This window comes from Bathycoccus prasinos, assembly GCF_002220235.1.
Source record: "Bathycoccus prasinos genomic : Chromosome_10".
Classification (NCBI taxonomy): Eukaryota; Viridiplantae; Chlorophyta; class Mamiellophyceae; order Mamiellales; family Bathycoccaceae; genus Bathycoccus; species Bathycoccus prasinos.
In genome coordinates this window covers 512,001-539,152 of record NC_023999.1, presented here as the reverse complement: position 1 = coordinate 539,152, position 27,152 = coordinate 512,001, and the positions used below count along the sequence as shown (strand labels likewise).

General features: G+C 49.9%; 13 protein-coding genes across 13 annotated transcripts; 9 read left to right on the top strand and 4 right to left on the bottom strand.

Moving 5' to 3' along the window:
- Positions 1-161: 161 nt before the first annotated feature.
- Bathy10g02850 (predicted protein) lies at positions 162-8,096 on the top strand (the record flags this gene model as incomplete). The annotated part of the gene is made up of 1 exon (XM_007510745.1): positions 162-8,096. One exon carries the CDS (start codon positions 162-164, stop codon positions 8,094-8,096), a length of 7,935 nt encoding a protein of 2,644 aa, XP_007510807.1.
- Positions 8,097-8,249: 153 nt separating this feature from the next.
- On the top strand, positions 8,250-9,278 carry Bathy10g02840 (unknown protein; the record flags this gene model as incomplete). Its single annotated transcript, XM_007510397.1, has 1 exon — positions 8,250-9,278. One exon carries the CDS (start codon positions 8,250-8,252, stop codon positions 9,276-9,278), a length of 1,029 nt encoding a protein of 342 aa, XP_007510459.1.
- A 258-nt stretch (positions 9,279-9,536) lies between these two features.
- Bathy10g02830 (unknown protein) lies at positions 9,537-9,767 on the top strand (the record flags this gene model as incomplete). The annotated part of the gene is made up of 1 exon (XM_007510546.1): positions 9,537-9,767. The coding sequence occupies one exon, from the start codon at positions 9,537-9,539 to the stop codon at positions 9,765-9,767; it is 231 nt and encodes a 76-aa protein (XP_007510608.1).
- Positions 9,768-9,850: 83 nt separating this feature from the next.
- Positions 9,851-11,359, top strand: Bathy10g02820 (predicted protein; the record flags this gene model as incomplete). The annotated part of the gene is made up of 1 exon (XM_007510395.1): positions 9,851-11,359. The coding sequence occupies one exon, from the start codon at positions 9,851-9,853 to the stop codon at positions 11,357-11,359; it is 1,509 nt and encodes a 502-aa protein (XP_007510457.1).
- A 162-nt stretch (positions 11,360-11,521) lies between these two features.
- On the bottom strand, positions 11,522-13,189 carry Bathy10g02810 (predicted protein; the record flags this gene model as incomplete). The annotated part of the gene is made up of 1 exon (XM_007510529.1): positions 11,522-13,189. One exon carries the CDS (start codon positions 13,187-13,189, stop codon positions 11,522-11,524), a length of 1,668 nt encoding a protein of 555 aa, XP_007510591.1.
- A 491-nt stretch (positions 13,190-13,680) lies between these two features.
- Bathy10g02800 (predicted protein) lies at positions 13,681-15,012 on the top strand (the record flags this gene model as incomplete). Its single annotated transcript, XM_007510789.1, has 1 exon — positions 13,681-15,012. The coding sequence occupies one exon, from the start codon at positions 13,681-13,683 to the stop codon at positions 15,010-15,012; it is 1,332 nt and encodes a 443-aa protein (XP_007510851.1).
- Positions 15,013-15,140: 128 nt separating this feature from the next.
- On the bottom strand, positions 15,141-15,629 carry Bathy10g02790 (unknown protein; the record flags this gene model as incomplete). The annotated part of the gene is made up of 1 exon (XM_007510683.1): positions 15,141-15,629. One exon carries the CDS (start codon positions 15,627-15,629, stop codon positions 15,141-15,143), a length of 489 nt encoding a protein of 162 aa, XP_007510745.1.
- A 168-nt stretch (positions 15,630-15,797) lies between these two features.
- Positions 15,798-16,595, top strand: Bathy10g02780 (unknown protein; the record flags this gene model as incomplete). Its single annotated transcript, XM_007510742.1, has 1 exon — positions 15,798-16,595. One exon carries the CDS (start codon positions 15,798-15,800, stop codon positions 16,593-16,595), a length of 798 nt encoding a protein of 265 aa, XP_007510804.1.
- A 361-nt stretch (positions 16,596-16,956) lies between these two features.
- Positions 16,957-20,046, top strand: Bathy10g02770 (Cof-like hydrolase; the record flags this gene model as incomplete). Its single annotated transcript, XM_007510540.1, has 1 exon — positions 16,957-20,046. One exon carries the CDS (start codon positions 16,957-16,959, stop codon positions 20,044-20,046), a length of 3,090 nt encoding a protein of 1,029 aa, XP_007510602.1.
- Positions 20,047-20,193: 147 nt separating this feature from the next.
- Bathy10g02760 (predicted protein) lies at positions 20,194-21,015 on the top strand (the record flags this gene model as incomplete). The annotated part of the gene is made up of 1 exon (XM_007510659.1): positions 20,194-21,015. The coding sequence occupies one exon, from the start codon at positions 20,194-20,196 to the stop codon at positions 21,013-21,015; it is 822 nt and encodes a 273-aa protein (XP_007510721.1).
- A 108-nt stretch (positions 21,016-21,123) lies between these two features.
- On the bottom strand, positions 21,124-23,453 carry Bathy10g02750 (deetiolated 1-like protein; the record flags this gene model as incomplete). The annotated part of the gene is made up of 2 exons (XM_007510376.1): positions 21,124-23,133; positions 23,250-23,453. 2 exons carry the CDS (start codon positions 23,451-23,453, stop codon positions 21,124-21,126), a joined length of 2,214 nt encoding a protein of 737 aa, XP_007510438.1.
- Positions 23,454-23,581: 128 nt separating this feature from the next.
- Bathy10g02740 (predicted protein) lies at positions 23,582-25,906 on the bottom strand (the record flags this gene model as incomplete). Its single annotated transcript, XM_007510777.1, has 1 exon — positions 23,582-25,906. One exon carries the CDS (start codon positions 25,904-25,906, stop codon positions 23,582-23,584), a length of 2,325 nt encoding a protein of 774 aa, XP_007510839.1.
- A 137-nt stretch (positions 25,907-26,043) lies between these two features.
- On the top strand, positions 26,044-26,991 carry Bathy10g02730 (phage shock protein A, PspA; the record flags this gene model as incomplete). The annotated part of the gene is made up of 1 exon (XM_007510429.1): positions 26,044-26,991. The coding sequence occupies one exon, from the start codon at positions 26,044-26,046 to the stop codon at positions 26,989-26,991; it is 948 nt and encodes a 315-aa protein (XP_007510491.1).
- Between the last annotated feature and the right edge of the window lie 161 nt (positions 26,992-27,152).

The window sequence follows — 27,152 nt, the reverse complement described above, 5'->3', positions numbered from 1 at the left end:
CTTTGATACTAACAGTCGTTTCTCTCTCTGTCTCTCTCACTGTCTCTCTCTTTCTTTGCTGTCGTCGTCTGTGTCTTCTGCTGTTTTAGTAGTATTCCGTTGTTCGTTTTTTAAACGAGAGCGAGAAGACGCGCTGTTTTTGTTGCGCTCTTTAGTAAATGATGGAGTGGGCGGCATTCAACGAGAACGATGATTCGCAGCGTCGCGAACGCAATCGGCATCATCATCTTCGCGAGGGAGACTTTGACGACGAAAACGAACAAAACCAAAAGCAAGGATTGATTCGAGGAGAAAATGAGAACAACAACGACGCGGAAACGCAAAAACGGAAACGAAGAACGGCGGAAGCCGAGGAAACGCGAATCGCCGGGTCGTACGAAACCGCGATCCGATTGTTGGCAGAAGAGGAAGAAGAAGACAACAACAACGAAGAAGGAGGAGAGAATGTAATACTAAAGGAAGAAGCGAAAAGAGAAGAGGCGAAGCAGATTCTACTCGCCGTGGTCAATCACGAGATGATGCGCGAAAACGACGAGCTGACGCCGACGTTGTGTTCTGTGAAGAAGTTAGCGCTGAGGAACCTCGGAAACTTGTTCGCGAAAGAGTGCGGCGAGTTCGAGTTCGAGGAGGAGGAGTTCGAGGGAAGCGAAGACGACAAGGACGATTCAGACGACGACGGAGGAGAAAAGCAGCGGCGAGAAAAATTAAGTTCAAAATCGTCTGTTTCTTCCCAGAGTTATAGCTTTGAACAAGCGATTCGGTGTTACTCGGAAGCGGTAAGAATGGACCGAGAAGACGTGGCGAGTTGGTTACGCATGGGCGAGTTGAGCGCGAAGAGAGGCGACGTGGCGTTGGCGAGGATGGCATTTGAGAGCGGGTTGTTAGCGCAGCCGACGCACGCGTTGCTTTTGAACGAGTTGTGCGAAGTGTGCGTTTTGGTCGGTGACGAAGCGTCGGCGACGTTTTTAGCCGCGAGGATTTTGAATTCAGACAGGAGGAACGAGCGAATGAAGGAGATTCAAACGAACTTTGCAAACGCGAAACCGAAAGAGCGGTTGGGTAAAGCGCGAGAGAGATTTGAACGCGTAAATGCGAGGAAAGACATCTCTGCGAAAGGGACGAAATGCGCGCTTACGCTCGAACGCATGGCGTGGGATGATGTCGCCTCGTCGATACTCGGCGCGGTAAAAGTCAAGGTTGAGTCGGAGGAGAGCGCGATACGGGCCAAGGACGACGACGACGATGAAGAAGAGGACGACGACGAAGACGACGACGAAAAAGGCGTTGCCGCACCGTCGACACCGCCAGAGTCATCGACACCGACGAGAGTATCCACGCCTTCGAGGAAAGGAACGTCTTCTGCTGCAAGATCAGCCGGATTAGGCGTGCCTGTCGAGTTTGTCACGAGTGATACCATTACCGAGGGAGTAAACAAGAACAAGAACAAGAAACAAAAAGTGACGACGAAAGAAAAAACGCCGACGTTGACGACTATTGCTGAAGACGAAACGCAAACGACGACGACGACGACGACGACGACAGCGATGAAAGAATCCGAGGCGAACGTTGCGTCCCCACTTCCGCCGCCGTCGTCGAAATGGAAAGGCCCGCAATCGAAAATCGCCGAGAAGCTTTTCCTATCGCTCGTGAAGAAAAAGGTGAAATTGAGTGCCTCGGATATGGAGACTTTGAAAGCTGCGAACGATCGATTAACGACCGCGCACGAGAACAAAAACAATTTAGATTCCTTGAAAAAGGATCGTCACAGCGGCAAGCGCGTTTCTGTTCTCGCGTCGGCTAAGGAACGCGCGCAAGTGTCCTCGTACGTGAATGCGATAAACGCGAAGAATGGCGGCATCGCCGACTGCGCGTGGAAGCTTATACTTGCGGCCGCCTTGCGATGGCGTCCGGATGTAAAGGACGATACTGCGGTAGACGCTCTAAATATCTTGAAATTAGCGGAAGTTTTTGGCGTGGATGGTGTATCCTCCCGTCCGGAAATCCGATTGAGAACGCACTTGATGTTAGCGGACGCGGCGATTGATGTCGTCTCGGAATGTTTTGAGACAAATTCGCTCAAATCGGGCGCAGAAACGTCCAAGCGATGGGCGCTGCTCGCTAAAAAACATGTCCAACGCGCGCACGAAATTTCCTCTGACGAGGAAGGTAAGAACGAGAGATGGGGCGAGATTCACTTCGTGGAGTATAAATTATCTGTAGCTTTGGGATTAGGTAAAGCGGCGAGAGAGCATTTAGACGCCAGTCGCGAGTGTTGCCCGAAATCTGAAAGCAAAAAAGACCAACGAGGACTTCGAAGCGCTCCTCCTTCTAAAAAGAGCACATTCGACGACGATTCCTGGATACTCGATAAAGCTCCCGAACGGTTCACCCGAACGGCGTGTGATGCCGCGGTTCGGCTCACCTCTTTGCGCGAAACTGTCACCGGCGCCGCGGCGCGTTTCGCCATGGGTGAAACGAAAGAACTCGTCTTTGAACTCTCGCCGGTGTTGATCGGCAGAAAACCTTTGCACGTTCCAGATGGCATGAAAGATGCAGATAATAGAGACGATGATGCGAGCGGAGAAGAATCTACGAAGAAGACGAAAGCCGTTAGCAAAAAGAGAGCAACGTCGAGAAACAAAAGTAGTTCTAGTCAACAATACGGATCGGAAGATAATCGGGAAACGTACGTCATGACCCCTGTGGAACGTGCATCCGCGCTTAAAGTGCTATGCGACGCATCGGTGGCGGAAGGGAACGATCCGGAAACGCTCATTCGCGCGCTCTCTGAACTCTTTGACGTAACCGGTGATCACATCGCGTTGAGAGCCATCGCGCAGTGTCTGTGTCGATTGTGTTCGAACTTTGACGATTTTTGCGATGCCACTGCTATCAGTGAAAAGAACGACGTTCCCGCGACGCCGCGAAAGGCAAGCGGTGGCGCGGCGAGGGAAACTGACCCCATCGCGAATAAGAAGGATGTTTCAGCCGCGACTCTTTCAAAGAGTGAGATTGAAGTGGCGTTGCGCACAGTTCGCCAACTGAATTTACATCCGCTCGCGTGCGTCGCTTTTGAAACCTACGTCGTTAAGGGTGCAACGGATCCTTCGTTGAATCTCAACCACCGAGATGCATCGAAATGTCGCGCGAAAGCGATTGGAGCAGAATCTGCGGCGCAATTGATTGATGCGTTGCAGAGAATGGAAGGATTGCTCGATGATTTGGATGTCAAAAAGATGTGCGATGCGAGCGAGCGACTGCACACTTGCATGGCGGACGCGAGATGTTGCTGCGGATCAAAAGCTTTCAACAGTGCTTCATATCTTTCGGCAAAAAAGAAGGCTGGTAATAACGAGGCGCACAATCACGCTTATCACGCGTTAGATTTTGCGTCCGGAAGTTCGTATCTGCGGCAGCGGTTAGACACGCTGTCGGAAAGAAGATCGTTGTTGTGTCGAAGCATAGCCGAAAGCCGAAAATTGCAAAAGAGATGGACGCCACCACAAGAAATGCCGGATAACGTTCAAGATGTGATCACGATTGCGAGCACGTCTGACGACGACACGAACAAGACCGCGTCCTTGATGGAAACGGACGAAGAGAATAATTTGGACGAGCAAACTACGCCGAAACCTGCGAGTAAACCGCTTCTGTCGGATGAAGAAACCGGTACACAAACGCAAAGTCAACCGTCTTCGTCTATGTTTGGATCCATCGTTGGTGTGATATCGAGAGCCGTCGGATTGTCTCCTAAACCGCAAGCGGTGCCCGATGGAGCAGCCGCAGCGGCGGAAAATGATACGTCTGCCCCAAGTTCTCTCGAAAAGTCTCAGCAGCTTGAGACCGAAAAACGAGGTAAAAAAGCAGTCACGAAGAAAGCGGCTGCGGCGGCGAAGAAGAAAAAGCAACAACAACAACAGAAGAAGAAACCGCCACCCACGCAATCTGCGATGAAGAAGGCCGAATTGAAGAAAGCGATGGATCCGTACGAGAGCAAGATACGAAAAGATGTGGAGGATTTGCACAGACTAGACTCGATTATCGCGCAGTGTTTATGGTGCGCGTACGGCGTGGATCTTTCAAAAATCATCACGCCTTTGGGTTTCACTCTACGAGATTGTCGCAGGGAAGGCGGCGCGTGCGAGGTGCCAGAATCGTTCTTGTCTGCAAAATCGATGATGCCAGACTTCTTAGAGGACGAGAACGAGAGAAACCAAGCGAACTACAAGACTTGGACGGCGCAAAGGCAAAGAGCGGCTACGTTGTGGCGCGCGATAAAACCGTACGTCGAAGAAGCTGTTCGTCTAGATCAAGATAGTGAAGAAGACGATAACAATATTCTCGCGTCGAAGCAGGCGAAAATGCCCGCAGAGACTGTTGAAAATATTCGAAGTGCGGTCAGTATGGTGCGAAGAACGTTCAGAAAGCCGCCAGAGGCTGTTCAAAAAGAAGATTTGGTTCGTTTGGATAAGATCTTCACGGTTTGGCAGAATCACAACGGTGACTTCCCGGAGTTGACGTCCGCAGAAGCGACGGCTATAATGAATCTCTTGCAACAAAATTCGCCTCCGTTGTCAAAGAAAGCGCGACTGCAGAGACGGATGTTCGGTGTCGCGACAAGTAGCATCGGAGGTCCGGCGACGCCGATGCCGAGCTTTACCGGCGCGGCGCATCAACAACGGCAGAATAATGGCGAGACAGGTGGTGACGGTTCTGCGATGATGGATATCGACGATGAACAAGATGACCCGCGAAATCAGGATGCAGATATTTTCGCGGATTTGTTTTACCTCTCCGCGAAGCTTGAACACCGGAGACTTTCGCAAAGCCTCGAAGTCGTCAACGATAACTGGAAATTCTTATCTTCTTTGTTAAATTCGAACAGTCCCTCTCAATGGTCACCCGAAGAACCTCCATCGGACGAACCTGCGCACGCGACCATGTCTCGCGAGTACTGCTACTTGTTGAAGTATGATTTGTGCTACAATCCGAAACGCGTCGATAGTTGGCAATCTCTGGCGGTGCACTTTGACGCCGTGAAGGATGTCGTCATATCAGACGGCGGGAAGATGTGTTCTGCGGAAGAATTCAGAACGAACGACGACGGCAGAGTAATGGTGCTCATCCGCTTGCACCAAAGCTGGTTGAGAGCGTGTCTCCACGCTACGATAGTTCTTCTCGAAGAGAAGAAAAGCGCACTCGAATCGCAACTCACCAAGGACGCGGTCATCTCGGAAGGCGAGTTTAATGCGTCGTCTCAAAAGCTCACCGCAGAAGAGTCAGAGGCGATTACATCTCAACTCGAACTCGTAAAGGATGAGTTAGCGGAGAACTACGAGCGTCAAGGTATGGCTTTTTACGAGAACTTGCAAAATTGCCTTCCGTTTTACGATGGTCGACGCGAAAAAATCGAAAGGGAGACGTCGGCGTATCAGCACGCGCTCACGAGGGCGGTCGTGGCGTTCAAGAGAGCCTCATCGAATGCGCCGGAAACCTATTTATATGACTTGGAGCTTGCAAAGTGTTACCGGAAGCAAAAAGAGCCGATAGCTACTGTTTTACATTCGTTCAAAATCGCCGTCGACAACGCGCCAGAGTTTCTCGAGCCTTTGTACCAACTCCACGCGGCGCGGTGTCGCTCGTTGTTGACTGTACCACTTGAGTCGAGAGGAAAAGCGACTGAATCCAATACACCGGTGATTAAAGAAGTGAACAAATATAGGTTTTTACCGGTAGGTGCCTTAGCTGCGTTGCCACCAGCGCAGCAGAAGACGTGGGCGACGGCTTGGAAAGATGCGAATATGGCCTTGAAGAAAATAAAGGAGAACATTCCGCTGTATCACAAAGTCTGCTACCGCTTGGCGCGAAATTCGTTGGAACACAACGCTCAGATTTACGAGCAATTGTCCAGGACTGATAATCGCCCTCGCGAAGGTCCACCACTTGCGGAGGATCCCTCGCACGCGGGTGCTATCGACGCGCTGACGTGGTTGACGCCTATGTTCGGTGTCACGGAACCGTGGAGAGCGGGACTCGGCATGAAACGTAAAAAAACGAAAAAGTTTGCGTTTTCGCTCGGTATGATGGTGGAAATGGAGGACGTGACTATCGGTTTTGGGTCGTCAGTGTTGCCGGCAACCAGCGAAGTAGCAGAGGCTGAAGACGAAGATAGACGAAACGCGGCGATAGCGGCTGCGTCCTTGGGCAGTAAAAAATACGACGACGACGGTGAACTCTACGTCCAGCTTCAAACGAAAGTCTGCATATCATCCATTGGCCAGGCAGAATCTACCAGACGCTATGTTGCCGCCGTTCGAAGAAATTGTTCCTTGTTTACCTCGTGCTGCTATTCCCTCCAAGACTTGGACGCTTTGAATTCAATCGTTGTCATGTTGACTTCAAACAAAGACGCGCGTTCTAAGAAAAAGACGGATTACTTATTTAGATCTTTAGAGGATTTGCGCGAAGCGACTTTAGGACGCTCTATTCGCGCCGTCGCATCCGTGATTGCATTCAACGGCGGCAACGATGACGACGACGAGACGAAATTGGACGACGAAGATACGGTGTCGTATTTTCTCGAAAGAGCGTTTGAGCTGTACATCGAATACGGCATTCCGAGTAAATACAGTTCAAAGCCGTGGAACGAAACGATTTTACCGTACATGCGAGCGACGTACGAGGAAGAGCACATGACTGCTGACGCGAGCATGACGCGTCTCCTTGCTCCGTCGTACGAAGCCGCCTTCCACGGCGCGGTGCAAAACATCCCATTGGATTATGCGGCGCAAATAACCCCGGAACAATTAACGTCCTCCGAAACTTGCTCTCAAATGATACCGGTTCCTTTACAAGAAAAGAGTTTTGAAGAGTACGCGATGTTATTCGTGAATCAAGTCGTCAATCACGAGGACATCTCGGGCTTGTTGATTATTTACATGCAACTGCAGCAAAAGTTGTCGCCGAATGCCCGATGGGAGTATATGGTTCGCGACGAAAGCGTGGAACCGCCTCTGGGTTCTGCGCCAATCATGCGCGCGGCGACGGACAAAGAAATGCACTCGTCGTTATCTTTGAAAGAGTCCGTGAGAGATTCTTTGGGTCAGTTGTGCGTCCAAAAGCTCCTGGACCACATGGAGCGCAAGCGCAAAACCACCGCAGCGGCGTTGAAGAAGAACAAAAAGTCCTCCTCCTCCTCCGCTGCCGGCGGTAAAAATAAAATCTTGAATGGCATCGAGCTTCTCATCGAAGACTCCTACGAAGCCGAAGGTGGTTTATCGGACAGCGCCAAAGCTGTTGGTGATTTAGACTACTGCCTCTACGCGGCCATTACTTTGTACGACGAAATCAAATACGAAGCCAAATGTTTGAAAGCTCGTTACGAACGCGAAGTAGACACGTACGCGATATTGATGGCAAACCCAGACTCCTCCACGTACAAACAAGCCGTCCACGGGGAAAAAGAACAAGACTTACGACGCGCCTGCGACGAAGCGATGCTCGAGATAAAAAAGGCAAACACGCAAGAAAACATGGAAGCGTTTTGGTTGTCGAAGAAGATTCTCGCGGAATGGCAGGATGAAAATCGACGACTCACTGCCGAATCTTCCGGAGAAGTGCAAGAAGCTCGCGCAAAAATAGAATTTAAAGCGAGAGTAGACGCGGAAAACCTCCTCAACCGATCGGAACCGGCGAAAATCCTCGTCAAAGTCGTCAACGCCCTCTTGACCGGCGTCCCGGTCGACGGTTCGCAAACTGCTCCAACACCTTCAAATCTCGTCACAGACACCGATGCCGCCTACCAATGGGCCATGGACGCGTGCTGTCCAGTCGACGTCAAAGGTCGACGCAACGAAGCGCGAAGAAAGAAAACCCAAAAGTCTTCCCGCTCGCTTCGCGAAGTCCAGTTCCGCGCGTTAAAATCGAAAGAACTCAAGGAACAAAAAGCTAAAGAAATTGCAAACATGAAGAAAAAAGACGACGAAAATAAGAAAAACTTGGAAAGTTTGGTCCAACAGGCGTCCTCGCCGGCTGGGAAAGTCGTCCGCGCGGACGCGCCGGACGACCATCGGTACGAAGAGAACGAAGATTTTTAGAAGGGACAGGACATTTGCCCTGAAACCTTAAACCCTAGCTTTTAAAGAACTCAATTGGAGTTGCCCAACTGTTCTTCAATTGTACTCTCCAGTATTCCCAACTGCTCGTATCATACATTCGTCTCTTTCGTAAAGAATTCAAACGAAGAACTCATGTCCTCCAAATCCCCATCCTCAAAACAAGCGATTCGACTCACCGACTTGCACGTCGGCATGTTCGTTGAAGTCAATTCCGGCGACCCGAAGAACCCGTGGTGGGGGGAAATTCATCAAATTCATTCCAAGAAAAAAACAGTCGTCAAGAAGTCGAAAGAGGAAGAAGACGAGGATTTCGAACCGATCGGGGTGAAGTGGATTGCGCGCGTTCTCGGGACCAAGGAGAAGTTATACGAGTACAAGGGAGGGTCGCATAGGATTTGGAAAGAATCCATCGTGAAATGTGGACACGATTTGGATTGCGGATTGTATCTCAAAGGGAAAGGGAGGAAGGTTTTATCGAAAGCGCCGAAGAGCGAAAAGAGCATCAAGAATACTAAGAATACTAACACTAACAAGAATAATACTAAGAACTCCATGGCCTTGGTCGTTCGTAAATCGACGCCGACGAAGAAGAAGACGGATAAAGGACGAGCATTACATCTGGTGAAAGAGAAGCGACAGACGGAATTGAACAAACGACTGGCGCGGGAGAGCGAACGACTGAAGAAGGAGAAGGCAAAATGGGCAAAAGCGGCGCGCGAAGCGAACTTAAAAGCGCGCGAAGCGAACCGTAAAGTCGCCTCGATTGAAAAGGACCAAATTCGAGTGGCGAGTGGGAAAATGCCGAGTGGGAAAAAGATGCCGTCGACGCCGATTAAACAAAGGACAAAATCCGCGCCGGTTTCCAAGAAATCTCCCGGAGGCGCCGTGTTTCAAAGAGTCCTCACAAAAGGTCTAGGGGTCGCCAAGAAGATGATGATACCGTCGCCGAAAAAACAACAAGCGTATCACAAGCAGGTTGCCAAACTTACGCAGCCGCCATTGCAGAAGAAACTAAAAACGTCATCGAAAAGCGTCAAACGCGCACCGTCGTTGCCTCAACCGACAAAACCATGGGCAAAAGCGGCGCGTAAATCCGCCCCCGGGGTGGTCTTCGGGACATTATCCGCGACCGATTCCGACGACAATTCCGACGAGTTCTGATTTGAAACGTTCGTTAAACACGCAACACACACATCGAGATCGGATCCAAACGTTCGATATAATACCAAAGTTCTACTCTTTACTGTAACGCTCGTCGTATGCCCAAATTTTCCTTCAATTTTTCTTCACTAACAATGCGAACGTGCTGCTTGTCGACAACTCGATTCAATTATTTCTCTCGACGATTCGTACGCACACAAACACGCGTGAACAACAGCAGAAGAGCACTCCAGACGATAATAATGACGGGTGGTGAAAATGCTTCGTACCAAGGCAGAGGCGGCAGAAGTGGTGGTCGATCGAGCGCAGGCGGCAGAGGCGGGAGATCGAGCGGACGAGGTGGCGGCGGCCGATTTAACACCAACAACGACGGCGCGCAAAAGCGCGAACACGGGACGCAGCGAGGCCCGAATCCGCCACACAAAAGGCGGGAATCCGAGGAAGGGCGAGAAAGAGGAGGCAGAGGACAAGGAGGACAAGAAAGAGTGAGATTGAACGTCGGTTCGCAACGGACCTTGAATGAAGCGCAACCGGCGAAAAACGTGAAAGACGGCGGGAACGTGCCGACGACGATGGCGTTCGCGTCGATGGGTTTGTCCAAGCAATCGATGCGAGCGATTACGGAGGTGTGTAAGTTTACGCACGCGACGGCGGTGCAGGATCAGACGTTGCCGCACATAACGAAAGGTGTGGACGTTTTGGCGAGAGCGAAGACGGGATCCGGGAAGACGGTTGGATTTACGCTTCCGAGCATCGAGTTGTTGATGAAGAACCCGGAGACGAGGAAAGGCGACGTGTCCGTGTTGATCGTCTCGCCGACGAGAGAATTGGCGAGTCAAATTCACGTGGAAGCGAACCAGTTGTTGACCTTTCACGAGTACGGTGCGCAGGTGGTGTTCGGAGGGACGAACATCGGGACCGATAAGAAACGATTGAGAGAGAATAGGTGCGATTTCTTAGTCGCCACGCCGGGGAGGTTGATCGATCATTTGGAAAACGAAGGGTTGAGAGAACGGATGTCAAATTTACGAGTGTTGGTTTTAGACGAAGCCGATCAGTTGTTGGAGATGGGTTTTCGACCGTCGATTGAGAAGATTTTGAGTTATTTACCGAGGAATCGACAAACGTTGTTATTTTCTGCGACGGTGCCAGACGCGGTGAAACAAATCGCCGCGAATGCGATGAGTGATAATCACGTGTACATCGATTGCGTTGGGGACGAGGCGACCGCGACGAATTCTCAAGTTGCGCAGTGGCTAACCGTGGCGGATACCAAGGATCATTTGGCGTTACTTTTGCAAGTGATTGAAGCGCACGCGAGGGAGGTGCCGAACCATAAAATCATGTGCTTCTTCCCGACCGCGAGAGCGACTGGGTTGGCCAGCGAAGTTTTCGAAGCTATGGGGATCAAGGTGTTTGAAATTCACTCGAGAAAATCGCAGTCGGCGAGAACGAAAGCGGCGGACCAGTTTCGCGCGAGTAAGTCCGCGGTGATGATGTCCTCGGACGTGACCGCGAGAGGTATGGATTTCCCGGACGTCACATTTGTCATTCAAATTGGATTACCGTCCTCGAGAGAACAGTACGTCCATCGATTAGGTCGAACCGGAAGAGCTGGTAAAACAGGCGAAGGTTTACTCATTCTCGCTGATTTCGAAAAGTACATCTTACGATCGATGAAAGATTTACCATTGCAAGTGGCTGAGGCGAGCGTGGACCCGAACGCCTCGGACAGAATCAATCGAGCGTTGCAAAAAGTCGACTCCAAGACCAAAGATCAAGCCTACGTCGCGTGGATGGGTTTTTATAACTCGAGCACTGGGAAGATTGGATGGTCGAAGAACGATTTGGTACACGCCGCGAATTCGTACGCGATTGACGTTTTGGGATGTTCAGGATTACCGGGCGTCTTGGCGAAAACCGTCGGCATGATGGGCTTGAGAGAACAAAGACCGCTGTTGAATGTCGTCTCGCAGTTGGATGGTGGTGGTGGTGGCGGCGGCGGAAGAGGCGGCGGTGGTGGCCGAGGCGGCGGTGGTGGCCGCGGCGGCGGCGGTCGAGGCCGAGGAGGCCGACGATAATACCGCTACTATACGAACACAACTGTTTAACAACTTTTGTTGTTGTTGCTGTTGTCGTCCTTTATAATTACTAGTTATGTGTTTGCTCGTGTTGTTTTAATATAAATGTCTGTGTACGCGACTACTACAGTACGTACCGATGAAGTTCTTTTTTCAATAAAACTACTTTACGCCTAACTTTTTCAACTGTCGCAAAATATCGCCGACTAAATACAGGGACCCGGCGACCAACACGTCGACGCGTTTCGGCGCGACCAAATCTGCTTTTCGTCTCAAGGCGCTTATCGCGCCCGCCACGGAAGCGCGAACATCCGTTTGACCACTACTACTACTAATACTACTACTACTACTACTATTACTAAAATTACTGGTGTTGAGACCTTTCACCTTTTCAATCTCGCGCCAAGTCGTTGCGCACGCTTCTTGCCACTCCAAGTTCTTCTTGTCGTCTTCGACTTTAACCAGTCCGAGCGCGGAGGAATCCGGCGGGCAAAACATGGCGGTATCAATGCGCACGTTTTTCGATTTCAAAACGTCCACAGAAGCCGACAACAAAACCTTTGGCGACCGCTCTTCCATGCAATTGAAGAGGAAGACATTGTGACACATTCCCGAACTTAATTGTTTCCCGTCGTTGTAACAGTTGTCGTGCTGCCCGTCCTTCTTCCGTTTGGCGTTGACGTGCGCGGAAAACCATTCCGCGCACGTGCGCATGGACTCTTCCGTATGGGCGCCGTCCAAATAAAACGTCAAGTTTTTACTGTGCTCGTCTCGTACGATTTGTTCTCGACCAGGCCATCTGGTCTTTTCTAATCCTCTTCGAAAAGTATCCGGAAGCACGAGTTTCGCCTCCGGTTTCTTCTCTCTTTCCTTCTCCAATTCTGCTAATATCCCTCGATGTTTCGTTTTCCTCGCCCACTCTTTGACCAACTCCACGGCTAAGCTCGCGTTTATCCTCTGATGCGGTCCACTCAGACCGAGTTCAACTTTCTCCTCGCCGCCTGTGTTGTTACCATCTTCGTCGTTTCCGTCTAAATCAATCTGTCTTGCGACGACCAACTCGCATCCAACCTCTTCTTTTTTCCTCTCCAAACTTTTCATCGCCTCGGGAACTTGCGGACTCGTAAACGCTCTCGTCTTATTTTTAAATATCCCAGCTTTCTCCCACGCGATCTTCTCGATCGTATCTCCTAACACTTCCACGTGGTCTAAACCTAAACTCGTCACCGCAACCACCTTGGGTTCTCGGACGCAGTTCGTCGCGTCTAACCGTCCTCCCAATCCGACTTCTAATATCAAACACTCCGTCCTGGCGTCTTTGAATATCTTCAATCCTAAAAGGAACAGGAATCGAAAGTACGCCGGTAACTCCATCTTTAATTCCTTCTCGATCGTTGTTTTCGTCCACCAAAACGCCTCGATAAATTCCCGTTTCCCAACCGGTTCGCCGTTTATCCGAAACCGTTCTCGCACGTCCACCAAGTGCGGCGACGTGAACAAACCGACATTTTTTACCTTGTTTTCCAACAAGACAGATTCGCAAAACGCGCACGTGGACCCTTTCCCTTTCGTCCCGGCCACGTGTATCGCGTTCGACTGCGTTTCCAAAAAATGGCGCAGGTTTAATTCGTCCACGTATTCGTGTAAGGTTTTGAACTGGTCCTCCCAGGATATGTCGCCGGAGACGTTCCGGTTTTTTCCGGAGATTGTCTTCGCGAGTTCGTTCAAGCATTTCTCGTAATCCGCTTCCAATTGATTTTGAGCGTGGTCTTCTTCTTCTCGTAAAAAAAGAACTTTGTCATTTTGGTGGATGCTGACAGGTTCCGGCATTATATATATATATGTATATATATTTGCCTTTGCGTCGCAAATACTACCGTATTCTCTCCTCTGTGGTAGTAGTATTACGCGCGTTAATAATACTAGTGGTAATGCAGAAGAGTTTGTTATCCACAACACAGAACACAACACAGAAGAGAAGAACAAAACTCGAGAACCCTAAATGATACCCTAAACAGTGAAACCCTAAAAGATACCTTTTGGTTTCTCTCTCGGGAATCTGTGCGACAGCGCTTCACATTCGACCTGCGCGAGACGCATCGATCGTATTCTACACTCTCTTAATTCACGCGCACTTACACACACACAGACACGACGCACAGATTCCTTTATTCTATTCTTTGTGTTTTGTGTGTTTGTGCGTGAATTAAGAGAGAGAGTTCTTTTCTTTAGAAGGTTTTGGTCGTAGGGTGCTTTCTTCAATACTCTCTACACATTGTGTTGGATTGTGGCCGCGGAGGGGAGGCGACGAAAACGCGAAGATGGAGCCGTCGTTGAATTCCAATCCGATGAATAACGCGTCGCAAGGAGAGCAACAAAATACTACTCCGCAAAGGACGACGGGAACGACGATATCCCCGACGCCGTCGTCGTCGTCGTCGTCGAATACTACTATTAATTCGTACGGGGCGGCAGCAGCGGTTTCATCAAACGCGACGACGAGAAAAGGACCACCGAACAACAAGAGCAACTTCATGGAACAAAACACGGAAGGGCGAATAACGCACGTGGAGATTAAGAAACCGACGACGCCGACGATTTCGCAGCACGTAAAGAAACCGTCGACGCCGAAGAAAACACCTTCTTCCACGACGACATTCAACGCGACAGGAGGAGGAGGTTTAGATCAAAAATGGGTCGCCCCGGATGAAGGCGCGTTTACGAACATATTCGCCTCCAACGCGTGCAGATTACTGAAAGCATTCGGGTCGGTTATGGTATTAATCGTGCTCGGGATCATCGGGTTGACGTATTACGCCACGGTTGCGTTAGTGTACGGACCGTTGAGTGAAGAAGGGACGGAAGACGAGAAGAAGGTGGCGAAGACGGTTTTGGTGACGTATCATTTGATGATCTTTATGATTTTATGGTCCTATTTCGCCATCGTGTTGGCGGAACCCGGAAGCGTGCCGGAGAGGTGGGAACCTCCCGAAGAAGATGAAGAGATAGCTGCGAATATTCCAAAAAGTGAAAGCAAACGACGAGTGTGTAAGAAATGCATCGCGTGGAAACCGGAGAGGACCCATCACTGCTCGGTGTGCCAGAGATGCGTGTTGAGGATGGACCACCACTGCGTGTGGGTGGCCAACTGCGTCGGCGCGAGAAACTACAAATTTTTCTTACAATTTTTAGCATACACGTTCATAGGAACAACTTTCGACGCGATATGTTTGCTGAGCGATTTCGTGCAGTTTTTCAAAGACGTGGAAGATAGCGAACAACCCGGGAGCGACACGTCGCCGCAAGAGAGAGACGAGTTGAGGCAACACGGCGGCGCCATGACGCTCGTCTTTGTCGCGTTTGTCATGAACGTCGCGTTCGCGGCGTCTCTTTTAGGCTTCATCGTAATGCACGGAAACTTAGTCTTAGCCAACATGACGACGATTGAAATGTACGAGAAGAAGAAAACGTTGCCGTGGAAGTACGACAAAGGACGGTGGGGAAATTTTAAGGAGATTTTCGGCGATAACGTTTTTAGCTGGTTGTTGCCGTTTCACACGAAACGAGCGAGCGAGAAAATCGATCGAAACGCCGGGTTGACCGAAGGTCACATCGCATTAAAGGGCGAATATTGTCGCCCGATAGTTCATTAGAAGAGTTCATCATTAGCAAGAAAAGCAGCGTTTACTACTACTACTACTACTACATGTAGCGGTTGTGATGCGAATACTAGAATTTAGACTACTACTACGTGTGCTCTACTTCTCTCCTATATATATCATTATTCTTTCCTAAACATCATCGCCTCTCGTAACTCTCTCTCCCGCCTCTCTTTCCTCTCTTTCTCTTTCCTTTCTTCCTCCTTCTTTCCTTCTATTTCTTTCGATTCCACCATGCGCTCGATCTCGCCTCTCAACGCTTCCACCTCCTTTGCATGCACATCCCTCTCGTCTTTCTCTTCCATTTCCTCGCTCGTTTGAGACGAAGAACGCTCAGAAAAAGAACAAGAATCAATCAAGGCGTGTAACTCGAGCGCATTTGTCATGCGCACGCCTCTCGCTTTTGATGTCATCTCTCTCACGTTCGTTTCGATGGCGTCTATGTGCGGGGACATTTGGGCAACGAACCGTTTGGAACGCGCGTGGATGGTTTTCACGAGTTCTGAGGATTCGATATCGTTTTGATCGTCAGGAGGAGGAGGAGGAGCGTTGTTGAATAAAGCGTTTATGTTCACGCCTTTCTGATGGAGGAACGACGTCAGACTGGACATTGTGTTTGTTCTCTGTTCGTCGTCGTCGTCGTTTCGCATTAATGCATTCGAGTGAAGATTTCCTCACTTTTCATCCCCAAAGAGTCAAAAGCTTTCTTTCGTTCGCTCTTTCGCAGTAAAAGCGCTCGTCTCACCACCACCACCAAAACGAGCGAATACTGCTACAACATGTCCTCCTCCCCTTCTCTCTTCTGTTGTCGAACGGCATCGTCATCGTCAAAGTCAAAATCATCTTTCCCCATTAAAGCGTCAAAATGCTCCGTCCAGGCGGTGTTTAGGAGTAGGAGTAGGAGTACTACTCACACCACGAGGAGGAGTCAAAACAGGAACCAGGCGGTGTGTAGTAGCAGTAGTAATAGTAATAACACTCACACCACGACGAGGATGCAAAACACGAGGAATACGAGGAGTCGGAATGCCCCGAGAGGAGAAGAGTTTTTAGGAGGTGGATTTTTGAGTCACTTGGAGGAAGAGTTCGCGTCGATCGACCGGGAGCTTCTCAACGCTCGAAAAAGGATGACGATGTTCGAAGAAGAAGGAGGAGGAAGAGGAAACGACGCTCGCGAGGATTTGGGACCATCTCTTCCGAGCAACAGAACGGTCGAAAAGAAGAGAGAGATTCGGAAAGAACGTCGCGGTGAAAACTCGTACAGTAACTTCCACTATGTGGAATCGGTGACGACGTACGGAGGGCCCCCGCCGGGGCTTTCCGGTGCGAGGACGGGAAGCGTTCTGCAGAACGGGTACGCGCTCGTCGGTTTCGCCTTCGTTTTGTGCGGGACGACTTTCGCGTATTTTAAAGAGAAGAAAATGTTCGCGCGAAACTTCTCGCTTACGAATTTCAAGGAGGAAGAGAAGGAAAAGCTCGCGCTCCGATGGCCTATCTTGTATCTGTTCTCGGAGACTTTTCGAAGAGAGTTTCGAAAGACACGAGTTTCGAAAAAGGAGGAGGATTTGGAGAAGTAAAATAGCATCAGCATCATCATTTCTTAGAAGAAATATGTTCGTCGCCGTCTAAATACGCACGTAGTACTCTTTTCGCAAAGAAAGGAGTAAATTTGTAAACCCTAAATTTCACGTTAAAAATGGCCACACATTTTCCTTCACTTTCCCTCATTTATAGAGGAATACCCTCCGTGTTTTCTGGGGTTTAAGTCGCGCCATTCGTGTATACTCTGCATCTGGAATCGCGAGGAGAGTTTGAGTACGGATCACCGCGAGTCATTCGAGGAGAATTGGAACTGTTTGAGTACGGATCGAGCGAGTAATTGGAACTTTGAGTCTACGGAATTTTAAAGCAAATACTTGAGAGAAACTTTGAATAAACATGTCGTTTTCTTCGGTTTCTGTGTCGCTCTCCCCCCAGCAGATGATCGAGAGTAGGTGTTGTTCTTCTTCTCGGATGTATCAAAGTCGCCGTTCTCGTTTGAAGAAGAATTGGTCTTCTGTCTCTGTTTCTTCTCGCAAAGATGATGATGGGAATCTGCAGCCGGTTTTGAAACGTCGTGGTGGTGACGCTGGCTTTGCGTCGTCATGCGTTTTTTGCACGAAGAAGAAGAAGTTAAAGAAGAAGAAGCTGAGTGGGAGAAGAGGTTTTGGTGTTCTCGTGAACGCGGTGATATCGTCCTCGGACGTCGTCGCGAGGAGTAGTGGTTCGAGCGATGATGATGAAAATGTTGATGTTGATGCGACTTTGAATACTACGAATAATGCGAAGATGTTTACGAAGAAAAAGAACTTTAAAGTCGTCAAAGTCATCTGTTCGGACGTGGACGGAACGTTAGTCACAAACGCGGATGGTTTTAGTTTGACCGGGACAACGGAAGCGATGATTAAAAAAGCGCTTGTGGAGAGGAAAGTGCCGACGATGATCGCGACTGGGAAAACTCGAGGGCCGTGGGCGGAGAAATTGTTCTCGGAGTTGAACCAAGACGAAGGCGTTCCGGGCGTGTTTGTGCAAGGGACAGTCACGTACGATGGTCTTGGGAACGTGTTGGAGTCGTTGACGATGCCGGCGATCGCCGCGGAGGCGATTTGCGGGTACTGTCGCATTCGCGGTATTTCAGTCGTCGCGTTTTGCGAGGAGAAGATTGTTTGCGAGAAGAGAGACGCGCAGACGGATTTGGTGATGAAGTACGGCGAAGCTGAGCCGATATCTGTGCCAAAGTTGTCATTGTACGAAAAGAAACCGAACAAGATGATTTTATTTTGGGACGAAGAGACGAACGGGAGTAAATATGAAAACTTTGCGCGGTTTCGCGAGGAAGCGGAAAAAATGTTGGGAAATTACGACGTCGATATGACCGTGGCTGTTGATGGTATGTTAGAGTTTTTGCCGAAGGGCGCTTCGAAAGGCGCCGCGGTGAAGCGCGCGTGCGAGAGGATTTTGAACGTCGAGATGGAAAATGTATTAGCCATTGGAGACGCCGAGAATGATTTGGATTTACTGAAAATGGCGGGAACGAGCGTAGCGGTTGCGAACGCGAAGGATAGCGTAAAGAAAGTGGCGACGTTTACCACGAACGCGACGAACGAGGAAGGAGCTGTCGGGGAGGCCATCGAAAAGTTTGTTTTCGCCGCCGCCGACGAGTACGAAGAAAACAAAGAGGAAGAAGGAAAATATGTATCACCACCGCAAATGGCGAAAACACAAGTAGCAGAAACAGTACCAACAGCAAACGTAGCTAAAAAGAAACCGTCGATGACAAAGAAAAGCAGCGAATTCAAAATCGTCACGAAAGAGGCGACTGAATTCGCGAGAGCGAACCTTTCGGAAACCATCTCAAAAGTCAAAGCTGAAATCGAAAAGTTCGATAAGAAAGAATTCGAAGAGAAAATCATGAAAACCGTCGTCAAACCCGTCGTGAAATCTGTGCGTGCCGCGCAAGGAGGAGGAAGCGCGGACCTCGCGCAAAGACGCGCGGAGATGGATGCCGAAAACGCCAAGCGCTTGAGCGACGAAAGTAAAAGCGACGAAGCCTCGGCGGCAAAGAAAAAATTAGCGGCGAAAGCTGCCGTTCGCGCTGCCGAAAGTGCCTCGAAAGCGGCCATATTGGAAGCAGAACGTGTTTCATCGAGTTTGGACGACTGCAAAGGCGAAGAGTGCGAGGCGTTAGAACCAAAAGCGGCGGAATTAACTGAGCGCCTGGCGCAACTTCAGAGAGGCTTGGAGTTTGAAAAGAGAAAGTTGGCAGAGGCTGAGAGATTAGCCGCTGCTGCCGCTGCTTCATCGCCACCGACACCGACACCGAAGGCGACGACATCAACTGCTGCGCCTTCGTCCGCGTTGATCGAACCGATGTTGGAAGAGCCAGAGTTTTCGCTCCCAACCGCAACTCCAAAGAAATCGCCGCCGGCGACGAAAGGCGTGAAGAGCTATAAGTCCGCCTCCGCGAGCTTTAAGAAGACGAAGGCAGAGAAGAAATCGGTCGTGAAAGAAGAAAAGACAGAATCGGAAGTGAAGGCGGCGTGGAAAGAACCGATTAAAAGCGAGGATAACTCCGTCGCGTGGAAGGACGAGAAGCAACTTAAAGAGAAAGAAAAGGAAAAGACTCCCGCGGCGTCGGGCGCTGAAAACAACAACAACTTCCTCGCGGCGTTTGCGGCTTCGGCGTTGAAAACGGTCCAAACGCTCACCTCTCCAGAAGCTAGAATGATGCAACGTAACGCCGAAATCGCCGCGCTCAAAGCAGAAGTCATCAAGAAAGCGCTTAATTTAGACTCCGGTCGCAACGGAGACGTCACCGAAGAACAACTCGAAGACTTTAAAGTGACCTTGCGTAAACTCGAAGCCATGAACAACACGAAAACGCCCACGCGAAGCACTCTTATCAACGGCCAGTGGTCGCTCGCTTTCACTAACGACACCGACCTTCTCAGAGTTGGAAAAAGACGCGGAATATTCGGTACGCGGAACAAACGGAGCGAAGGCACCATTGATTTCGCCGTCGACGTGTTTGCCAACGACGACGATTTAATCAAAATCGAGGACGACAAGAAACCGAAAAATAAGATGCGCTACGAAATACTCCGCTCCTGGCCGCAAAGTTCCGAGACCGGAGAGTTGACCGTCTTGAGCACGAACGCGCTCGCCCTCTCGCCGCCGAAAACGAAATTGTTCGGCTTCATCCCCATCGGCGGCGGCGGTAAGAAGAAGAATAAGACTAAGATGAAGCGCAACAAAAAAGCCGCCAACGACGCCGACGAAGGAGAAGAAGACGCCGACGAAAACGAACTCTTCGACGAAAACGAACTCGCCACCTACCAATCTCTCGTCGTCTCCTACCTCGACCTCGAAATGCTCTCCTTCCGCTCCGGCGTCGACGACTGCGTCTACGTGTTCCTCCAGAAAGACGTCGACTACCGAGTCGGCCGAGGGAAAAAGAAGATGAATTCAGTCAATAAACAGCTCAAATGATGAAATGCTATATCATAACGAAGATAGTATTCAGAAGGTATGATGTATAGATTGAGATGCGTGAAGCGTTGCCTATAAAAAATGTGTAAATAAAGTAAACAACTGCCTTTTCGCTCGACAAAAACACACACAAAATCTCACTCACACATGTTCTCGTTCGGCTCGTCCAGCAAGAGAGGCGGTGGCAGCTCCAATAAAAGCGAGGACACCAACCCCGCGAAAACGTCGAACAACAACGTTTTGTCCAAGAAGTCCTCCTTTTTATCTGCCTCCTCTGCTGGTGCTTCCGCTCAATCATCGGGAAACGGTAGCGCGACGGGGAACACCAGCCACCAGACGAACATCCAATCGACGTTCCGGAAGAAACCAATCCCGGTCGGGCAAAAAGGCATCGAATTGCAAGCGCACATCAACTCGACGTTAGGAAATAACGGGTCGTTACGCGACGCGGTGAAATTACCGAAAGGTGAAGACGAACTCGAATGGATCGCGGTGAACGTGGTTGATTTTTTTAACGCGCTGGTTTTCCTCTACGACGTGGTCAACACGGAACACTGCACGGAGAAGACGTGTCCGACGATGTGCGCCGGGCCGAAGTTTGAGTACCGATGGATGGACGGGGAGGAAGTTATGAAACCGATGGAGTGTTCTGCGCCGGTGTATTGCGGGTATCTGTTCAGATGGGTGGAGAAGCAAATCGACGACGAGAAGATATTCCCGAAGAAGCAAGGCGACGCGTTCCCGCGGGATTTTAAGAAGAGGGTGAAGAAAATCGCGGCGAGGTTGTTTCGAGTGTACGCGCATTTGTACCACTCGCACTTCAAGATTATTTGCGCGTTGCAAGCGGAGAAACATTTGAACACGATATTTAAACATTTTGTGTATTTTGCGGTAGAATTTAGTTTGATTAGTAGCGAAGAGATGATGCCGCTGAGAGAGTTGGTGGACGGCGTGTTGCAAGCGCCGTGATGTGTTTGAGGAGAGAGATTTTGTACAACAAAGTACGACTGTATTTATTATTCTTTTTGTAAAGACCACACGCATCTTTCTCTATCTATCTATAACTTCTATTATCTGCTATCGTTGTTGCGCTACGTGACTGCTCGTTTCCCCGAAGTGGGGCGCAAAGTCGAAGAATTTCTCGGTGCCCGGCGCCAAACGCGTGTGAAAACACATCTGACTCGGTTGCATGAAACTTTGCATGATGCTCATCGCGAACGGATCTGAAGGATGAAAAACGTACACACAGTGTCTCTTTGAACGAGATTGTAAGATGGTATCGTCCAAAGAGGCTGCGCGGAGCGTAAATCTCTTCCCTACCGATAACAAGGTTCCGATTTCCATGCCGTCGATGGGGACGTTTTCCATTTCTGGTTCTACCGGCGTAAACTTCACGCCGAATTCCGCTCGAGGTTTCGGGACGCACATCGCAGAGACGTTTCGTTCGTCGTAGTGAAACAAGCTACGATCAAAATAAGGGCTTATCGAACGGCTTTGACTCGTATCCGAAGCCGCATCGACGTTCAAAAGTAAACTCGCGGCGTTACCTAGCAACGTCAACTCGTTCGGCGCGTTGAGAATACCGTCGCGAATGAAGGATTTCGCCATGTCTTCTCTCCTCCCTCCCGCTAGACGTTGCCACATGTTTAAACCGTGCGTGGGAGAGAAGAACACCGCTTCTTCTTCTTCATTCTTAAACGGCGAGGAGCTATCAAACGTGTTCGCCGGCTGTGCCGCTCGCGTCGCCGCGATTCCCGCGTTGTTGTTCGATCCCAGAAACGTAGTCATCGTTTGATTGTCGTCGTTCATGGCTTCAATCGCGGAGCACGGAACGACGTGCAAGAATGTTCTCTTCTCTAAATCGTATATCGTCAACACCGCCCTGTGCGTTGAATCGTCAAACCGTCGTCTGAGTTTATCTAAATGCGTCGACTGGTTCGCGAATACAATTTGATGCACCGCCTCCGCCGGGACAAATTTCAAGAGCAAGAGCGAATCGTCGAGCTGTCGAGCGTGGACTAAGGTTAATCGAGCCAACTTTTCAAAGTTTTTGTGAAAGTTTCGGAGTTCTTCTGGGCTGTCGTAGACTTCGCACTTGCACAAGGCATCGAGGAATCGGTGAACGAGAAGCTTTTGCGTCAAGCCTGTGATGCTCCTGTTGTTGTTGTTGTTGTCCTGTCGCGAGCTTCTTCGAATGTTGGGAACGCCATCAGCAGCGGTGAGACTCTCCCGGTCATCGGCGTTATATCGTCCACCACGTCGCCGGTTATTCGCACTCTCCTCTAAAGCTTGCGTTTCGTCCATTTGCTTTAAAATTTCCTCGTCCCCGGCTTCGCAGTACGACCCTAACGTGAATTTCTCCTCCAACTTCCCGTTCTCCTTGATATCTAAAAACGTGCAACTTTTGTGTTTCAACGAGACGATCGCTAACGACGTGTCCTTGTAAATTGTCGCGCATTGGTTCCTCGTTAACCTCATAAAATCGTTGGAGAACATTCTACTGTCCACAATCTCTCCGCTTTCCGTTTCAATGATGTGAAACGTAATCGATTCAATCGTCGGCAACGCGTTGAATACGCTCAAATCGTTCATGGCATCTACATTCTCTTGTCCCTCTAATAACGACGCCGCTTCAGCCGCCGCCGTTCTGTTCCTATTCTCGTTGTTGTTGTTGTTGTTGTTATTATTATTATTCCCACCTACACCCGCATTCGTTGTCGTCGCATTCGCATTCGTATTCGCGCTCGAATCCACCTGCGTGCTCGACGCCACGACTAAATACTTCCCTCCTCTCGCCGTCAACAAAAAATCCCTACAAAATGATTCGTCGTTCGCTTGCGCCATGGCGGATAAACTCGCCGTCGATACGAGTTTAAAATAGCTCTCAAAGTTCGAGTAATGTTTGCTTATCTCTCGCATCGCGTCTTCCTTCCCCAGTTCTCGCTTGCGACATTTTTCGTACCCTCGCGATATCCCTCGATACCGGAAGACTAAAACGTCGCACAAGTTTCGACTGAAACAGACCAGGTACCGACCGCAATCGGTGAACCGTTTCACGTGGACGTCGGGAAACGACGTCGCTTGTATCTGAGAGGAGAGTGAGAAACATATTTTGTCAGAGTTGATAAAAGAGGCGTCGTATTCGTGTGAGGTATAAAACGTGTGTTATCCAATTCGAGACCATTTTAACGGGGAAAACGTACCGTGTTGTCCGGAACAATCGCGCGATAAAACGCTCTTTCTCTGTGCACGTGCCTCCCAGGTTTCTTCGGCACGCTGGTTTCTCGCAAACGTAAAGTCGTGTGAATCGTGCCTCGCTTGTTCACCGCGCGGTAGCCGCGCGGGAGGATGTGCGGGACGATGGAGTGTTCTCCATTGTCTCCGTTGACGTCAGTTTTGTGCTTCATTTTCTGACGTATTTTCGTATGTATGTGCGAGATTCATGCGAAGCGAGCGAGTATCTATGATGCTGCTATCTGTATTCATTTCAATCTAAAATTCTAATTTCCTCCTTATTTTCTCCTCGTTGTTGATGTTATTGATGATGTTGTTGTCGTTGCAACGCGTCTCTCAATCTATCGTTTTGAAAATCGCCGTTGTTTTCGTCGCCGCGGAATAACGTGGCGAAGAACGCGCGCATCATTCCAATCGCGCCGGGGTCGTTCCCACGGCCGTGCGTTTCCGCGATGTTTCGGAGCTCCTCTTCCGGTATTCCATTTTCTCGCCATTCGACGTTATTATCTCTGGCAGCAAATCGTTCGGCCGCATCCGCGATGAGCGCGAGATTGTTGTTCATATTGTTCAACCTGTTGTTCATATTGTTCAACCTGTTGTTCATATCATCCATCGCGGCGTGCCGGTTGTTTTCGTTTCTGTTGCGTTGTTGTGGCGCCGGCGCCAAGAATGGATTCTCGTCGTCTTCGGGAAGTTGTCTTTTCACGACGTCTTGGTAGTCCTCGAAAGAGACGTGAGAAAACATACTCGCGACGTTTCTTCCTTCTTTCACTTCGAGATTTGCGTTTCGCGTCATTTGCCACGTCACAGAGTTCAATTCCGCGTAGATTTTGTCGCGCTCTTCTTCCTCGTGCTTCCATTCCTCGCTACTCGTCGGTCTGTTCAAAATAATATTCATTCTCTCGTACTCTTCGCAGACGCTACGGGCGATAGCTTTCATCCAGGACAGAATGCGTTCCGGTCGCCACAAGTAATGATGTCTCTCCGCGAAGAGTTTGCACGCGAATTCATAGCTCGCGTTGTTGGAAGTGGTCGTTTTTTCAAAGTAACTCGAGCGCTCGATAATTTCGAACCATTCCACGTCTCGCGTCTTCAAATCGAGCTTTTCGACTAAGAAGTAAAGCGCTAACGGGTGTTGCATGATCGCTTGACGCATGGCTTCGTCGGCTTTGTTTGACTTTATCTTACTCTGCTCGTCTCGCAATTTCAAACAGATGGCGTAAGAGTAAGAAAAATTTGGTCGATACCACATGTCGAACGGCGACACTCGTCGTTCTAAAAGCGATGCGAGAAACTCTTCCAACCACTCTAATTTCTCCGACCGAATTGCCGCGTAATCGATGATAAAGCCGACGCAAAAGTAATCTTTCGGCTCGACGCTAAAGAGCATCTTGGAAACCTCCAACGCGGCGTTGTAACAGCCTCTTCGAGTCAACGAACACGTCTGTTTGAACAACGCTTTTAAAAACGTCTTCTCTCTCGATCGGTCCCACATCTCGATGGCTTCTTCTAATTTCTCGCGACGATCGCTCAATTCATCAATCACGTCGAAAATGCTCTCGTCTTCGTCTTTATCTTCGTCGATGAACGCTTTCCCGGGCGGATCGATGGGAATCCTCGCCGTCCCCTTCTTCACGTCTGCGATGAAATCTTTATGAAAAGATTTCTCAAACGCCGCCAAGCATTGCTCGATAGCGTCTGACCCTTTATCGGCATCGCCAACGACCATGTGCACGTCGCTGATCGCCAACAACGACTCCGCGTGTAAAGGATACTTCATTAAAAGATGCGTAATCGCTCTCGGATCGTGCGTTTCTCTCGCCTTCTCAAACAACTCGTTCGCGTCTTCGTACGCGGCTCCAGTCGAAAACTGATAATACGATACTTCACCGTCGCCCCCTACGTCCTCCTCGTAGGCAAAATCGCCTCTAAACTTCTCCTCCAGATTTTTTGTCTTCTTCATCGCCAAACCGATCGCTCGCGACTTGTTCGACCATCCGCTCTTCGGTCTCGCGAAGATGCCGCTACCGCTACTACTACCGCTACCGCTAAACTCTCCGCCTACCGCATTCGACGACGGACTCATAAACATCCGTCTCAGTTCGTCTTCCGCTTTTAATTTCCGAACGTCGCACGCGAATAACTCGTCCCATCGTTTTCTCGATTTCCTATTTTTCTCCTCCTTTTCCTTTTCCTCCTCGTCGTCCGGTACCCGAGCGTTCGGCGCTTCTATTCCAATATCTCTCAAGGCAGCCTCGAGTTCATCCTCCTCCTCTTTCTCTTTCTTCTTCTTCTTCTTCTTTTTCTTCGTCTGAATCGTGCGCTTTGTCTTCTCAAAAGTCTCCTTTTTGACCTTTACCATCATCGCTTTGTCTTCTTCTTCTTCGTCTTCTTCTTTCTCTTCTTCTTCGTCGTCGTCATCCATCGTCAAAAACGCCGCGAACGCGTTCTCGTTGTTCTTCTTCTTCGGTTGCCTCCTCCCCTCGTCCAAATCGGAGTCGTTCCCTTCCGAAGAAGAAGAAGAAGAAGAATCAAAAGAAGACCTCTTCGCAGCGCTGGCAGCAAACGCGCCGTCCGGATCCTCCTCTCGCTGCTGCAAAGCGCGTCGCAAAGCTCTCGACGACATCTTCTCTTTTAGGTAAGTGTAAGTGTAAAATGTGAAACATTTTCCATTTTATCCTCCAAAATGCGCCACTTTCCACTCCGGTAAACGCGCACACAAACACACGCACGCGCACAACAAAACGCACGCAAACGATGACGATGACGATGATGTCAAACCCACGCACCTTTTTATCCGCGAAATCTGTGATGAGAACGTCTCGATTCATGACCGGGAAAAACGCCTCCTCATCTTCCTCCTCTTTTTGTGTCCGTCGTCGTCATCGCGAAGATTCTGATTCTTCAGGTGTACCAGAGCGAAGGAGAAACTCTAAAAGAGCAGCGCATTCCTTGACCGTTTCGGCGAACTTATTCTCCAGATTTACGCGCGTGATCTCCTCCTACGCGAACGCGCTCATCACCGCCGCGGAGGATCCGGAAAAAATCTTGGACCAAACCGTGAACGAAATGAACGGAGATTTGATCAAGATGAGGCAAGCCACCGCGCAAGTGATGGCGTCGCAGAAGCAATTGGAGAACAAATATAACTCGGCGCAAAAGACCGCGGACGATTGGTACAAGCGAGCACAGCTGGCGATTGAAAAAGGAGACGACGATTTAGCGAGAGAAGCGTTGACGAGACGCAAATCGTACCAGGAGAACGCAGACGGGATGAAGGAAAATTTGCTCTTGCAGAAAGAAGCGGTGGAGAAGTTGGTGGCGAATACGAGAGTGTTGGAAACGAAGATGGCGGAGGCCAAGTCGAAGAAGGACACGTTGAAAGCGCGAGCGGCGAGTGCAAAGACGAATAAAGCGGTCGCGGATATGGTGCAAGGCGTGAGCACTTCGAGCGCGTTGAGCGCGTTTGAGAGAATGGAAGAGAAAGTGTTAGCGGCGGAGGCGGAGGCGGAAGCCGTGGGGGTGTTGACCGCGTCGGACGCGTTGGAAGAGCAGTTTAAAATGTTGGAAACCGGGAGCGTGGAGGATGAGTTAAACGCCATGAAAGGGTTGAAAAGCGGAAGTGGGGGTGGTTCTTTGCCGGAAGGAAGACCGGTGAGCGACGCCATCGAGAGCGAGTTGGAAGCGCTTCGAAAGAAGAGTCAAGAATAAATAGCACGACGACGACGACGAGATGTGACTTTTGGGCGACCTTTTCGCGCCTCGAATCATCCAACCGCTGCTCGCGCTTTTTAACGAACAAACGAACAAACAAATTTCAAACATAAACATACGTTGTTATATAATACCAGCACATGAACACCATCGTGTTA